General features: G+C 42.6%; 2 protein-coding genes across 8 annotated transcripts in view; both read right to left on the minus strand.

Annotated features, from left to right (window-relative positions):
• LOC110531973 (plexin-D1) overlaps positions 1-6,762 on the minus strand; it is a 114,703-nt gene extending 107,941 nt beyond the window's left edge. For both annotated transcript variants that reach the window (XR_016483223.1, XM_021615522.3), the window contains exon 1: positions 1,872-6,762. Coding sequence is in view for 1 of the 2 variants with exons in the window: in XM_021615522.3 (XP_021471197.3) it covers positions 1,872-3,101 (1,230 nt within the window). In the remaining variant the exon portion in view is untranslated. The remainder of the gene's footprint in view (positions 1-1,871) is intronic.
• A 4,190-nt stretch (positions 6,763-10,952) lies between these two features.
• LOC110531972 (transmembrane and coiled-coil domains protein 1) overlaps positions 10,953-16,831 on the minus strand; it is a 466,184-nt gene continuing 460,305 nt past the window's right edge. For all 6 annotated transcript variants that reach the window (XM_090184114.1, XM_036987873.2, XM_090184115.1 and 3 more), the window contains 2 exons: positions 15,787-15,922; positions 10,953-13,301 (listed from right to left, as the gene is read on the minus strand). In XM_090184114.1, the coding sequence (XP_090040240.1) occupies positions 12,990-13,301; positions 15,787-15,922 (448 nt within the window). In that variant the 3' untranslated portion in view covers positions 10,953-12,989. The remainder of the gene's footprint in view (positions 13,302-15,786; positions 15,923-16,831) is intronic.

A 16,831-nucleotide genomic window follows, 5' to 3' on the forward strand; every position in this document is an offset into this window, starting at 1 on the left:
AGAAGCTAACGTTAAGTGGCGATGCCTCAACAGGAGCAAAAAGAGGCTACTAAGTTCTCATAATAACGTTGCTTTACAGACTAGGCTACTGAGAAAGACAGTGATGTGGCGCTCAGTGTTGAGGCTGAGGCAGGCTTCAATGCATGAAGGAAGAGACAGTAAGAGAGAGGAAGCAAGCAGAGAGAGAGGTTAGTACAGTGGGTTCATATTAGTTTGTAGCCCAAATAGTTTGGATGCTACAGACAGAAGTTGGCACATCTGCAGTACCGACTTCAGACGGGCAAAACGGAGAGCACCATCGTGCTCCTGAGAGTCTCATCTTTCCATAGAGTGATCATATTAGTTAGTAGGCCATTTGGACACTACAAAGGTTTTGTGGGAAGACTTTTGTATTATGCTAATTAGATTTACAAACAGGTGAGTAATTTAAGAAATAATACATGAGAGGCCATGTGTCATGACATTTTTATCATGGCTGTGATGTGGTCATAGCCACAAAGCGACAAAGTGTTATTTAAATTGGAATCCAGCCAGTTAGGATAGCTAACAATTGGAACGTTTAATCACACACAACTGTAGTTAGAATTACTACCAAGGTGGGAAGATTGATAAATGAGACTACCTAAACCATCTAAACTGGAACAACCATCTCAATAATGGGTGAAATAAGTCCATATTGGATTAGTTTAGAATAATGTATGTTATTTAACTTTGTGTGGTTGGCTATAAAACAAATGAAACAATCAATGTTGATGCAGAAACATATATATTAAAACAAACTATTCTAAAAAGCAACCTGCAGCAAAGAATACTAGGAAATGTGATAATAAACCCCCTCTCTTGTATTTTTAACTCAGAGAGCTCATGGAAATTAACTCAACACAGCCAAGTAACAACAAAACCACAAGGTGGTGATTCAACTGTGATTCAGTGATTGAACTATGATTCAAATGATTTATTCACTGCAGGTGGTGTACATTTCAATCCCACCAGAATCAACACTCAGATGTACCTCAACACCGAGATTTGCTGTGTAGCATCTTTAAGACCTGACTGTCAACACAATGGTGGGATTGAATTTCACAGCATTCCTCAGAAGCTGCAAGTTGCATAAAGACCTTTTATAAGACACGTTGTTTGAGTACTATGGGTCCTTTAAATAATGAGAGGGGATGTATAGTGTGAAAGTAATAGCCTTTAAAGATATGATCTTTAAGGTAATAAGAATACACTTTTCTTCCTAAATTTTGTACGTAAAATATTTTTATAGGCCTAATCTAAGAGCATGTATTATGTTATTTGACACATTGAATACAGATTAACCTCAATAATGATTATGGCCTATGATACTACATTTTCCGAGAGAACGAATCAGCTTGTCCAGTGGAAAACTATAATTTTACCCTACATTTAATTTAAAAAGTTGTTGAGTATCGATGGTAAACGAATGTTTACTTTAAAAAAACATGTCCATTCTACGTCTCCAGTAGAGGCCTAAAGCTTGCGCGGATGAGAGTTTAACAAAAGAACCCTACCCCGCACGGTTCCCATAACCAGATCCTGCACACAATCACCGACCTGAGCGCGCTCGTGACAAGAAACTTTTCCCATAGAAATGATACGGTGTGATTCATTATTAAAACTGTCTTTTGCCAAAAGCAACACATTTTGCCAATTTATTTATGCAGGCCTATAGTAGCAAGTCCAATAAACCCACACCTTTCAGTTTTTTTTTTGTAGCACGTAGGGTTCCTAACTTCATCAAAATAGAATGAAATAAAATGAGTTCCCACCAAGTATCACAAATATGAATAGGCCTACAAATCTCACTGAAGTTTAAAACAAAATTATAGTTTTCATGCTTCACTTACCACCAGATTCCCTTTGTGTACGCACGCTGCGCCCGAGCCCTGGATGACGCTGTCCAGCACCTGCACCTCGCTGCTGGGGGAGTTGGAGCAGTTCCTCCGGCCCTGACGGATCTCTTCCTCGATGTCTGAGAACCGAAACGCACACAGGGCAGACTTTCTATCTGATTTGGTGAACACCCCGAACAGGTACGACTCCAGCCCCTCTCCGGTCCCCGAGTGGATCTCCGCGGGGTGAACGGAGACGAGACGGTTGTAGATGTTCCCGTTATATCCACACTGGAGCGGCATCTGGATGAAGGACTCAGTGAGTTTACGGCTCTCTGAGGTGGATTTTCTGGGGTTCTCGGTGTCCAGGCATATCCTGGCCAGGATGCTGTTCGGCTGGCTCTCCTTGTGGCCCATATTCGCGTCGTTGTTGATAGCAATATAAGAATAGGTCTTCTGAATGAAGGCATGGACAAAGTTTAGTTTATTCTTCTGCTTCACCTCCTGTTTGATCTTGAAGACGTTATCCTCGGACGGGTTGATGTCATAGGTGAACAGCCTAGATAAATCATTGATGTTCAGGGACCGAATGGCGATTTCGGGTGTGTTCTCGAAGCGCAGGTCCTCCTTGCTGTGGTTCTTGGGGAAAAACGTGGTCCCGACGCCGGTGTAAGTGGCCCCGACGAGGAGTCGGGTGTTCCCCCCATGGCTCCTGAAGATGAGCCCCACGGTGGAAGCGTTGGGGTGGTTCGCGGCGATATTCAGCATGCTGGGGAACACGGTCTTCTCGCCCTGAGGGGGAAACTCCACCGCTATCTGAGATATATTTTCCATCTTCCTGAGCTCACAGAAGCCCTGGTACACCGAGCCGCATACCACCAGCACCCCCTGCTCCCGGTCCAGCTCGAGCAGCTTGTTGAAGTTGTCAGTGAGGGATTTGGGGTGCTCGCAGGGCGCTTGGGGAAGCTGCGGCGCATGGCACAGCAGGTTGTCCTCCACCGGCCCTGTTCTCTTCTCCACCTCCACGCTCAGGGTCCTGTTAAGCTGGTAGACCATGTTTACCGTAGCCAGGTAGACTTTTCTACTCACCTCATCCACCACAAAGTTATTGGTCTGGTTTGGAGAGGCGAACGCCTGTTGGATCTGTAGCGCGCTGGCAAGCCATGGGCTGTGTTGTGCATTCCAGGACGATTCCAGCACCAGAACGCCGAAAATCAGAACAACTATCTTCTCCGAAGGAGGCATTTTTCCTTCTGGCCGGTTTCCGCGTCTTCTGTGCCGAGGGGTGCATTGAGTAAGGAAAAAAATATCGTGTTTTGTCCTACTGCGACAATCCAAGAGGAAAGGCTGTTTCCTGCTCAACTCCTTAACACAGAGTGACGTGATAAGAGAGTCGTGCTTCCTTTTCTCAGCGCAGCGCACATCAGAACACAGCAGACGAGGGCTGAGAGCGCAGAGCTGTCTTCTGCTGCTGCCCCTCTCTCTGCCCACTCCACTCCACCACACAGCCCCTCACCCAGCAGCTGCAGTCCTCAATCCTCCCATTCATTCTTCTCAATATTATAGGCATTGGAATTTCATCATGTGAGATTTGTTTCAGTCAAAGTTTATTGGAGTGGTTAGCGTAGGCTAATTTTAGGCTATTTGCGTAATGGACATCCACACACCAAGGCAGAACAATAATGGTGTAATTACTGTTAATGAGTTATCTATCTATAGAACTATAACAAAAATAATCCCCAAATGATCAAACTAGAATAATACTTTGAGAGAGATTTGAGGGGGATTAATAATGTGAGAAGAAAATATAGCATGGGCCTATTTTCTAAAATAGAAACCTACAAACAGACATTTAGATAGCCCAGTTGATGTTGCCTGTCATCCCAAATCAGTGCTCTGCTCCTCTTAGGGTTGATGCCGGGAGCTGCTCTTACATCCTGCGACCAGTGGCCCCTTCCCACTGGGCATAAACTGGTTGAATCAACTTTGTTTCCACGTCACTTCAACCAAAAAATTAACGCGATGACGTTGAATCAGCGTGAAAAACTGATTGGATTTGCAAAAAATCCTCAATGTAAGGGGATTTCATATTTTTGACCTAATTCCATTGACATGGTGAAATGTGTTGTTGATTTCACGTTGAATTCACGTCAGTTGACAACTCAACCAAATGTAAAGCAAAACTAGATGTTAAAGTGACGTGTGTGCCCAGTGGTTCTCAGATTAGTTATGCAGATTTGCAAAGGGCTCCGTCTGCACTCTGTGCACATATGGTGGGGTAAGCACCGTGAAAGTGCTACCAGATGGGCACCTCAGCGCACCTTTCCATTTTTTGACATTCACATCTATTTAGCTTTTGGATCCCTGCCTCATAAATATTGAAACGCAACACATGTGCACCTCTCAAAAATGTATGACGCTTAAAGTTTCATTTTTTTTAACAGAAATGAAGTCCTTCTTGTTCACAGCTCTGCAATGAGAGAACATGCGACATCTCAGTGGGATATCAATACAAAAAGTGACAGCGCAGACTGGGAGTGCATCTTTTTCGATTACCCACATTCTCTCAAGGGCCCACATAATGTAAATACAATTACCCAAAGACAGATCAGAAAGGTGGAAGGGAGAATAATCTCTGGAGTGAATGAGAAATACGGCAATATGTGCGTCATGCCAGTTCGTGCACTAAATCCCTGCTGGATCTCTCGCGGCCGGCTGTCACAGGGGACCTGTTCTGTTCCACTTAGTTCCGTGCACGCCTCCCATCACCACTTCGTGCTGTTATTTGTGCTGATAAGCACCGCCGGGGCCTATGCGTGTTTACGTTTGCCCACAAACCCGCTCATCTAATTGGACAGTGTGGAGGGGCAGGAAAGAGGTATGATAAGGAACCAGCTCACTGATCGCTCGGAGGAAGACTACCACACACACATATCGCCTACACACATCCTCCAACACACCCACTAAAACCCCTCATCTCTACTAAGAGTGAGAGGGAAGGGACTGAGGAGAGAGACTGGCGAGAGACGCGGTATTACGGGTCACGGCTGTCAAGGATCAGATATTACTGAAGAGGTGTGACGGAGTGCTGCACTTTGGTTACCCTCGATTTTTTGTGACACATCATGGAAGAGTGTGTTAGGGGGTAGACCTATCGAATCAAATCAAATTAAAATCTAATCAAAGTTTATTCGTCACTTACACAGTTTACAGCAGGTATAAAAGTCAGGGGTGGAAAAGTGAAAGTCACACTATAAAATACTACTGAGTAAAAGTATCTGGTTTTAAATTAACTTAAGTAGCCTGCAGTGGTGGAAAAAGTACTTAATTGTCATACTTGAGTAAAAGTAAAAAGTAGGCTAAAAGCAAATGCTATACATCAAATTCCTTATATTAAGCAAACCAGATGGCATGATTTTCATGTTTTCATTTATTTACAGAAAGTTATGTGCCACACTCCAACACTCAGACATCAATTACAAAGACAGCATTTGTGTTTAGTGAGTCCTCCAGATCATAGGAAGTAGGGCTAGCAATTCGTTATATTGATATGTGTGTGAATTGGACCATATTGTTGTCCTGCCTGAAAACCTATGGGAGAAAAAAGTACATATTTTCTTTAAGGAATCTAGTCGAGTAAAAGTGGTTAAAAATATAAATAGTAAAGTACAGATACTGAAAAAAACGACTTAGAAGTATTTTTTACTTAAGTAGGCTACACCACTGTAAAAGGTGCAGTGAAAAAAACTTGCGAGCTCCCTCAACAATGATGTTGAAGTTGAAGAAAGTCTTATACTAAGTCATAAAACTGATATGTGCACTATATGATATACAGTATACACTTTGAATGTGCAGTCAAATATGGCTGTATTTACAATATAAAGTGGATTGTCTTGGTCACGCAGTTTAAATAGTAGGTCCTAAATGGAACAGCAGCGTAGACTGAACGTATGTGTGTACAGTGCCTTCAAAAGGTATTCATTCCTTTGATTTATTCCACATTTTGTTGTGTTACAGCCTGAATTCAAAATTGATTAAATTGATTTATTTTCTCACCCATCTACACACAATACCCATAATGACAAAGTGAAAACTTGTTGTTAAAAATTGTAGCAAATTTATTGAAAATGAAATACGGAAATATCAAATTTACATAAGTATTCACACTCCCGAGTCAAAAAATCGTAGAAGCACCTTTGGCAGTGATTACAGGTGTGAGTCTTTCTGGGTAAGTAACTAAGAGCTTTCCACACCTGGATTGTGCAACATTTGCCCCTTATTCTTTTCAAAATTCTTCAAGCGCTGTTAAATTGGTTGTTGATCATTGTTAGACAACCATTTTCAGGTCTTGCCATAGAATTTCAAGTAGATTTAAGTCAAAACTATAACTTCTTTAAACATTATTCTTGGTAAGCAAATTCAGTGTAGATTTGGCCTTGTGTTTTAGGTTATTGTCCTGCTGAAAGGTGAAATCATTTCCCAATGTCTGGTGGAAAGCAGACAACCAGGTATTCTTCTAGGAATTTGCTACTTAGCTCAATTCTGTTTCGTTTTTATCCTGAAAAACTCCCCAGTCTTTAACGATTACCAGCATACCCATTACACGATGCAGCCAACACTATGCTTGAAAATATGGAGAGTGGTACTCAGTAATTGTTGTATTGGATTTTCCCCCAAACATAACACTTTGTATTCAGGACAAAAAGTGAATTGCTTTGCCACATTTTAGCAGTATTACTTTAGTGTTTTGTTGCAAACAGGATGCATGTTTTGGAATATTTGTATTCTGTACAGGATTCGTTATTTTCACTCTGTCAATTTGGTTAGTACTGTGGAGTTATTACAATGTTGTTGATCCATCCACAGTTTTTTCCTATCACAGCCATTAAACTCTGTAACTTTTTTAAAGTCACCATTAGCCTCCTTCGTCTCCAGCAACTGAGTTAGGAAGGACGCCTGTATATTTGTAGTATCTGGGTGTATTGATACACCATCCAAAGTTTAATCAATAGCTTCCCCATTCTTAAAGGGATATTCAATGTCTGCTTTAAAAAAATGTTTTACTCACTAATTGCAAGGCATTGGAACACCTCCGTGGTCTTTGTGGTTGAAACTGTGTTTCAAATTCACTGCTCGACTAATGGACCTTACAGATAATTGTATATGTGGAGTACAGAGAACACAATTTATGTGACTTGTTAAGCACAATTTGACTTTTGGCTTGCCATAACAAAGGGGTTGAATACTTATTGACTCAAGACATTTCAACTTGTAATTTTTAATTAATTTGTAAAACATTTGAAAAACATTATTCCACTTTCACATTATGAGGTATTATGAATATGACAGTGACAAAAAAAATCTATATTTACTAAATTTTTAAATCAGGCTGACTTTCAACCTTCGTCTCTCCCGAGCCCGTACGGGAGTTGTAGCGATGAGACAAGATAGTAGCTACTACAACAATTGGATACCACGAAATTGGGGAGAAAAAGGGGTAAAATATATATTTTTTTTAAATGTAAAAAAATTGTGGAGCGGTTAAAAAATGATACAGTATGTAAACTTTCGACTTCAACTCTATATATACAGTGTATATATATATCACACACAGTGCCTTTGGAACATATTCAGACCCCTTGACATTACCCACATTTTGTCCTGTTACAGGCTTATTTGAAAATGTATTAAATAAATAAACATTCTCAGCAATCTACACACAATACCCCATAATGACAAAGTGGATACATGTTTAGATTTTTTTGCAAATGGATAAAAAAGAAAGAACTGAAATAACTTATTTACATTAGTATTCAGACCTTTTTCTATGAGGCTTAAAATTGAGCTCAGGTGCATCCTGTTTCCATTGATCATCCTTGAGACGTTTCTACAACTTGATTAGAGTCCCCCTGTGGTAAATTCAATTGATTGGACATGATTTGGAAAGGCACACACACCTGTCTAAATAAAGTCCCACAGTTGTCGGTGCATGTCAGAGCAAAAACCAAGCCATGAGGTCGAAGGAATTGTCCGTAGAGCTCCGAGACAGGATTGTGTCGAGCACAGATCTGGAGAAGGGTACCAAAACATTTCTGCAGCATTAAAGGTCCCCAAGAACACAATGGCCTCCATTATTCTTAAATGGAAGAAGTCTGGAACCACCAAGACCCTTCCTAAAGCTGGTCACCCGGCCAAACTGAGCAATCGGGGGAGAAGGGCCTTGGTCAGGGAGATGACCAAAAACCCGATGGTCACTCTGACCGAGCTCTAGAGTTCCTCTGTGGAGACGGCAGAACCTTCCAGAAGGACAACCATCTTTGCAGCACTCCACCAATTAGGTCTTTATGGTAGTGGCCAGACGGAAGCCACTCCTAAGTAAAAAAAAACATGACAGGCCGTTGGAGTTTGCCAAAAGGCATCTAAAGACTCTCAGATCATGACAAACAAGATTCTCTAGTCTGATGAAACCAAGATTGAACTCTTTGGCCTGAATGCTAAGCGCCACATCTGGAGGAAACATGGCTCATCTTTATCAAGGGTGCCAATAGTTATGGACCTGACTGTGTATGTACAATGTGTAAACTTGGAACTCGGTAGGGAGTGTATGTGGACACCCCTTCAAATTAGTGGATTCAGCTAATTCAGCCATTCCCATTGCTGACAGGTGTATAAAATAGAGCACACAGCCATGTAAACTCCATAGGCCATTCTCCTGCCAATAATTGTCTATCTAAAGAGCTCAATGTGAAGTGAAAACGTCTAGGAGCAACAACGGCTCAGCTGTGACTTGGTAGGCCACACAAGCTCACAGAATGGGACCGCCGAGTGCTGAAGCACTTAGCATGTAAAAATTGTCTGTCCTATGTTGTAACACTCCCTACCGAGTTCCAAACTGCCTTCGGAAGCAACTTCAGCACAATAACTTTTCGTCGGGGACTTCATGAAATGGGTTTCCATGGCCGAGTAGCCACACACAAGCCTAAGATCACCATGCACAATGCCAAGCGTCTGGGTTTGGCGAATTCCAGGACAACTTTACCTGCCCCAATGCATAGTGCCAGCGGTAAAGTTTGGTGGAGGAGGAATAATGGTTTTGGGCTGTTTTTCATGGTTCGGGCTAGGCCCCTTAGTTCCAGAGAAGGGAAATCATAACACTATAGCATACGATGACATTCTAGACTATTCTGTGCTTCCAACTTTGTGGCAACAGTTTGGGGAAAGCTCTTTCCTGTTTCAGCATGACAATTCCCCCATGCACAAAGCGAGGTCCATACAGAAATGGTTTGTCGAGTTCAGTGTGGAAGAACTTGACTGGCCTGCACAGAGCCCTGACCTCAACCCCATCGAATACCTTTGGGATGAATTGAAATGCCAACTGGCCTAATCGCCCAACATCAGTGCCCGATCTCACTAATGCTCTTGTGCCTGAATGGATGCAAGTCCCCACAGAAATGCTCCAACACCTAGAGGAAAAAAGAGTAGAGGCTGTTATAACTGTAAAGGGGGACCAACTCTATATTCATGCCCATGGTTTTCGAATGAGATGTTCGACGAACATGTATCCACATACTTTTGGTCATGTAGTGTATGTGTGTGTGTTTCTGTGTGAGTGAATGTGTATGTGCTTGTGTAAGTGTTGGATGTGTGGAGTGTCTCTAAGGTGCAGGTCTGAGCAGGTAGACAGGAGCCTGTTAGTCCGAGACCCGATACCTTTTGAAAGATGGTAACGGAGTGAACAGTCCATGGCTTGGGTGATTGGAGTTCTTGACAATCTTCCAGGCCTTCCTCAGACACTGTCTGGTGTAAATGTCCTGGAGTGCAGGGAGCTCGACCCCAGTAATGTATTGGGCCGTCCACTCCATACCAGGTGGTGGTGCAGCATGATAAGACGCTTTCAATAGTACAGCTATAGACGTTCTTGAATATCGGAGGGGCCATGCCAAATTTCTTCATTCGCCTGAGGTTGAAGATGCTCCCTCTCCCCCCTGCTTTCCTGTAGTTCATGATAAGCTTCTTGGTTTTGCTGATGTTAAGGGAGAGGTTTCTGTCCTGGGACCACTTTGCCAGGGCCCTAACCTCCCTGTAGGCTGTCTCATCACCGTCGTGTCGTCTGCAAATTTAATGATGGTGCTGGAGTCATGCATAGACACAGTCGTAGGTGAACAGGGAAAACAGGAGGAGGATGAACACATACCCCTGACAGCCCCCTGTGTTGAGGGTCAGCGTGGCAGAGGTGTTGTTGCCTACCCTCACCACCTGGGGGCAGCCAGCCAGGAAGTCCAGGATCCAGTTGCATAGCGAGGCGTTTAGTCCCAGGGCCATGAGCTTAATGACGAGCTCAGAGGGGACTATGTTTTTTGAAGCTGAGCTGTACTATGCAAATTGTAGTGGGTCCAGTGTGGTAAAGGACTGGGACTGCGCTCTGCCCACCAACCTGTTTCCTGCCAGATAAGAAACAACCCCTGCACAGGGACAGCGTCAGCACTCCACTGCCTCTCCGCCCCATATGGACTGACAATGAGACATGAACAGCTAGGGAATATGAATGGTAAAATGTATATATTTTGAACACACACTGCATAAAGGACACGGACGCACACACACATTGAAAAGTTAAATATGTATCACACATTTCTAAACCCACTGTAATGAAGGTGTTTCAAGGCTCAATTTGAGCGCACAGATCATCTGTGGGTCATCTCAGGCACTAAGGAGTTTTAAACAGGATAGGACCGCCATCTAGTGGCTTCGTACATGAACTTCAACAGGACTGATTCCTTCTATAATCAATCCACATTAAACACTAATCAGTGCTTAAGCCTACTTTGTTCCTTAGTTAAAAATGTAAAATGTATCTCATCTAGACAAAGTTTAGTCCAGGCAGTTTAAGAATCTCACTTAATTAATTAATCTGTTTAACAACATGACTTTAAATAATTGCCCATCCTCAACCTGAAACAGGATTTGGCCAGCAGGGAGGAGATGATCGCTTGCCAATCCTACAAGAGAGCCTGAGACAGACACACACAAGACTATGAGTGCGTGTCTAGGTACACATGCAACACACACACACACACAAAGTCAGAGTGCCAGGAGTTAATCAGGAATGCACTTTTATTGTCCCACACTTAGAAAAGGACATCAGAAGGCACTCGAGTGGTTTAGCACACAACCCTACCCTACCAAACACCAGAGAGGACACGGCAAGGTCACACCAAAGTCAGAAGTAAACTCAGGAGCCATTCACCTGTGGCACGTTCAAGATCAAGACACAAGATCAAGACACAAATTCAGTGCAGTTTCTGGTTTAAATATGTTTCAATGATCCTGAACATAGGCCTAAGCCGCCAGAGAGGGCTATGTATAGGAAGAAATGTAGTGTTCCTCCATCCTTGTCCCAGAACGCAATTCCCAATATCAGTTATTATCTTCAAACAAGCTCCTAATGGAGCTGCAGACTGGACTTCAGATGGACTCATTCATGTCAGTTAGGTCGAAGGACCTTGAACTGAAGGATCTTGAACAAATGAATGGGAGGATAAAATGGATTGAGAGCCAGCATATTCAACAGTAATCAAGGACCCGGATTAGGAAACACACATCAGATCATTAGCAGTGAGTTTCTCAGAGCAATTACTCAGAAGTGGCCTTGTTAAGGTATATTCTGTTAGCCTGGTTCCATATCAGTGTGTGCTTTGTTTAGTCAATTCTTCTGCAATGTCATGACCATGAATCAGAGGAGTTGGCTAATAAAGCACAAACAGATCTGGGAACCAGGCTAATATTATTTGTCATACACCTCAAATCCAAGGTGAGACATACAAGTAGGCCGTATGTACAATTGGCTGATCATCGAAGAGAACTGTATGTTTTGTATCACAAATGGCACATTATTCTCTATTATACACAGTGAAAGTGGTGCACTATAAAGGGAATAGGGTGTAATTGACATTTTGCCTCTCATCCCCACAAGGCTATATGACCTGCGCTGGGTCTTTTCCCTTTACATACCAAAGAAAGAAAGAACATAAAAACCTCCCTATTTATTAACCAGGTGCAACGGGAGAGTTTTGGCACATAGGACAGAATGAATATTGGAGGAAACATGGGGATAAAAAGAGAGTGAAAGGGAGAGAGAGAACCGTAAGTGATGGAGTGAGTCACATTCGTAATACAGGCAGCGCATCGAACAACAGTAGCATGGCAGTGGATACAGTTGTATTTGTCTGGCAAAAGCAGCATTCCTTTTCAACATGGACTTCAGCTGACACAATGGGTGGGCACCAGTAAAAAGCAGTATCATGGCAACTCCACATTTCCTGCAAAGTGGCCTTATTTGTACCTTTGGTCTCTGGTGGCTCTGTGGCGAATGGCCCTAACTGTTAAACCCTCCCTCTTGTCTAAAGTGTTGCCACACTCTAGAAGTCATTATCATTCATGATATCACCTATCTTAATTGAAAAGGATGTACGGAAGCACGAGGAGTCTCTAGGCGTGACACTCAAAGTATTGTCCGGGAAACAAAAAGTCCTCGGTAGAAAGGTTCCTTCTGATCTCAGAATCAAGCCATCGCGTGGGGAAAAGTGCGAGGGCATTCATTCATCTTTTTATATTCTACCCATAACAGCCAGGTAGAGCACTTTCTTCCTGAAAGGCAGACAATCAGAATAGCATTTCTCTGCAGAGGGCCTGAGCCTGAGGTGAACTTCCAATCAGTTTCCTGACAGCTCCTCTTTGTGCAGAGTGGGAGGAGCTTAACGCTACATGGTACTGAATAAAAACAAATGAAAATAAAAATAATAATATTAGAAATAATAATAACGACAATAATATACTTGATTAACTCCTAGGAAATAAAACAGTATCAGGATGCAAAAAACTATTTCTGATCTCCAAAAATGTAAACAAAGTCTCATTCTTCCTAAATGAATTGAGTGGTATTCTCATCTTCCCTCCTTCCCTGACTTTCTCCTCAGTCCCACCTCACTGAGCTCAACAGATAGGCTCATTCCTCGGCGTCCGTCAACACAACCACCACATCCCATTGGCAGTTAGGCTGATCCTGCTTATTGTGTGTGTGTGGACAGAGTTCCACCCCCATGCGTAGTCATAGAACCACACCTCTCCACGCGGTCATCTGGGTGGCTGCAGGGCGCGGTGCGTGCAGCAGCCCGACAGCGCGTCCCAGTTCCTCCAGATGAAGGCGAAGAGCAGGATGAGGAGGAGGGTGGAGAAGGACCGAGAGCGGGTCTTCATCAGGGGGATCACACAGTTGGCTATGGTGGAGACAAACACCAGGAGCACGGCCATGAGGGCCAGGAGGACGTTGATGAGCTTCCCCAGCAGTGTCCGGGCTGTGGCATTCTCTAAGCCCTCTAGCTGGACCACCTGCTGCTGTTGCAACTCCATCTTAGAGATACGTGTCTGACACGCCTCCAGGGCTTCCTACAGGACAGGTCAAGAGAAAAGTGTTACACATAGTATTACTCAGTACTACTACACACAGTAAAGTAAAGACAGTAGTGTCTGGCAGACAAATAACAAAGATCATTCAATGTAAAACTCTAGCATTTAATTTAAAACATCAAAGAGAGGGATGTGTAGGTTAAAGATAAGGCAACGTTGTGCACCCACAACCTCATGCAGGACAAAAGGACATGTGGTTTACAGACACGGAAATGCTCTGTTTACAGACAAACAACCCACTGAGGTTATGGTACACAGACATGGTTTTCAGTTCATTTTACAGTCCTGTTTAAGCTGGTAATGCCCTGTTATTTAATAAGAAATTACATTGAAACAATGGTTACTTTTCTGGGACGAACCTGTGAAGGAACTCAACAAAATAACTAACTATCTGGTACATTATGATGCTAGTTCTTATGGATTCCAATGAAACAAATATACAGTTGAAGTCAGAAGTTTACATACACTTAGGTTGGAGTCGTTAAAACTCGTTTTTCAACCACTCCACAAATTTCTTGTTAACAAACTATAGTTTTGGCATGTCGGTTAGGAGATCTACATTGTGCATGACACAAGTAATTTATCCAACATTTGTTTACAGAATCATTATTTCACTTATAACTCACTGTATCACTATTCCAGTGGGTCAGAAGTTTACATACAATAAGTAGACTGTGCCTTTAAACAGCTTGGAAAATTCCAGAAAATGATGTCATGGCTTTTTTTTTTCTGATGGGCTAATTGACATCATTTGAGTCAATTGGAGGTGTTCCTGTGGATTTATTTCAAGGCCTACCTTCAAACTTAGTGCCTATTCGCTTGACATCATGGGAAAATCAAAAGAAATCAGCCAAAACCTCAGAAAACAAATTGTAGACCTCCACAAGTCTGGTTCATCCTTGGGAGCAATTTCCAAACGCCTGAAGGTACCATGCTCATCTGTACAAAAAATTGTGCGCAAGTATAAACACCATGGGACCACGCAGCAGTCATACCATTTAGGAAGGAGACGCGTTCGGTCTCCTAGAGATAAACGTACTTTAGTGAGAAAAGTGCAAATCAATCCCAGAACAACAGCAAAGGACCTTGTAAAGATGCTGGAGGAAACAGGTACAAAAGTATCTATATCCACAGTAAAACAAGTCCTATATTGACATAACCTGAAAGGCCGCTCAGCAAGGAAGAAGCCACTGCTCCAAAACCGCCATAAAAAAGCCAGACTACGGTTTGCAACTGCACATGGGGACAAAGATCATACTTGTCTGATTAAACAAAAATAGAACTGTTTGGCCCTAATGACCATCGTTATGTTAGGAGGATAAAGGGGGACGTTCGCAAGCCGAAGAACACCATCCCAGCCGTGAGGCACGGGGGTGGCAGGATCATGTTGTGGGGGTGCTTTGCTGCAGGAGGGACGGGTGCACTTCACAAAATAGATGGCATCATGAGGGAGGAAAATTATGTGGATATATTGAACCAACATCTCAAGACATCAGTCGGGAAGTTAAAGCTTGGTCGCAAATGGGTCTTCCAAATGGACAATGACCCCAAGCATACTTCCAAAGTCGTGGCAAAATGGCTTAAGGACAACAAAGTCAAGGTATTAGAGTGGCCATCACAAAGCCATGACCTCAATCCTATAGAACATTTGTGGGCAGAACTGAAAAAGCGTGTGTGAGCAAGGAGGCCAACAAACCAGACTCAGTTACACCAGCTCTGTCAGGAGGAATGGCTCAAAATTCACCCAACTTATTGTGGGAAGCTTGTGGAAGGTTACCTGAAACCTTTGATCCAAGTTAAACAATTTAAAGGCAATGCTACCAAATACTAATTGAGTGTATGTAAACTTCTGACCCACTGGGAATGTGATGAAAGAAATAAAAGCTGAAATAAATCGCTCTCTCCACTATTATTCTGACATTTCACATTCTTAAAATAAAGTGGTGATCCTAACTGACCTAAAACAGGGATTTTTTACTAGGATTAAATGTCAGGAATTGTGTAAAACTGAGTTTAAATCTATTTGGCTAAGGTGTATGTAAACTCCCAACTTCAACTGTAAATATGAATTCATTATCATGTATTGTCATCCAAATTAAATACCAGGTAAATGGTGAACTGTAAAATAACCTGGTACTCCCACACACAGAAGAAAGATTATTGTGCCTCATCCTCATTCCTTATAACTGAAAGCCTTTCTGTTTGACTTCAGATGAAATTGTGTTTGTGAAATTAATCACAATCATACAATTGTCTGGCTATCTAGTTTGTATGTGTACAGTGTGCACACTGTACACATAGGAGACCGAATGTCTTTGAAGATTGAAAACAGCGATTCTCACAATTCAATATTGAATTAATTCTAACTGCAAGCAAATGATAGTCTACATTCACAGTAATGGACTTTAGTGTACAGTGTGTGTGTGTGTGTGTGTGTGTGTGTGTGGTTGTGCGTGTGACTGACCTGTGAGTCTCTGGCTCTCTCGTAGGACTGGTAGGCTATCTTCTCCTCCATGCTGGCCAGCTCCTGCTTCAGGTTTATGATCTCATTCTGATGAAGCTCTGTCAGATCATTCAGCTGCTCCTCCAGACGCTCACACCTAGACATACCCAAATATAGACACAAATGTTAGTCTAATAGCTCACGCAAACATAGACACAGACAGAGATTCAGAGAGGCGGACAGTCACACACGCACACGCGCACACACAGACAAACACACGCTCTCTCGAGTGCCACTTTAGAGAAACAGAGGTTCCAGTTTTTCCAGGAAAAGAGCCTAAAGAGCTTTTAGCTCAAATGACAACTGACTGGACTGATGGCTATCTGTGAGCTGATTAGCACATGCTTACGCGTCTGTCGATAAGACTGACCAATGGCAGATAATCAGCAGGATGACACTGACCAATCACATACTCTCAGCAGGAGGGAGGAGACCAGGAAGATTGATGTTATTAGTAGTGGAAAGCAACTGAACAGGCAAAAAAAAAGAGCTGTATATGAACGTGAGTATTTTTGAATACAGTCGTACAAAAAATTAGAATAAATGCATAATGTGCTTGTCTGTGCATGCATGTGTGCGTGATTAGGTGAATCACTTCACCAGTCTGATCTCATTATGGCTCACCTGACCTGTTTAGATTCACATTTTAATATAATCTACAACTCTTCCCTCTGGTACCACACTGGCACGCACACACACAACAGATCAAGCAGAATAGAAGCATAACATGTGAGTCAGAGAGAAGGGGAGGAGGAGGAGCTACCGCAGAACCCAAGTTGTCTGAGCATAAACTCATTGTTGGAAATAAAAAACAAAAAGAACACCAGGAAATCAGCTCCAAGTAATTTTAATTTAAGAAATCTGTTCCAAAGTATTCCCATGCATAATAGAGAGATATATGTGATCATATGCAAATGTAAGCAATGTTTTAAATGATTCTGTTCTAGTCAAATATTATATCTGTTTGGGCTTCTTGCAGTCAATTTGTATGTTCCGGCCCCCGACC

Source organism: Oncorhynchus mykiss, chromosome 9 (assembly GCF_057628025.1).
Source record: "Oncorhynchus mykiss isolate SJ-2025 chromosome 9, ASM5762802v1, whole genome shotgun sequence".
Lineage (NCBI taxonomy): Eukaryota > Metazoa > Chordata > Actinopteri > Salmoniformes > Salmonidae > Oncorhynchus > Oncorhynchus mykiss.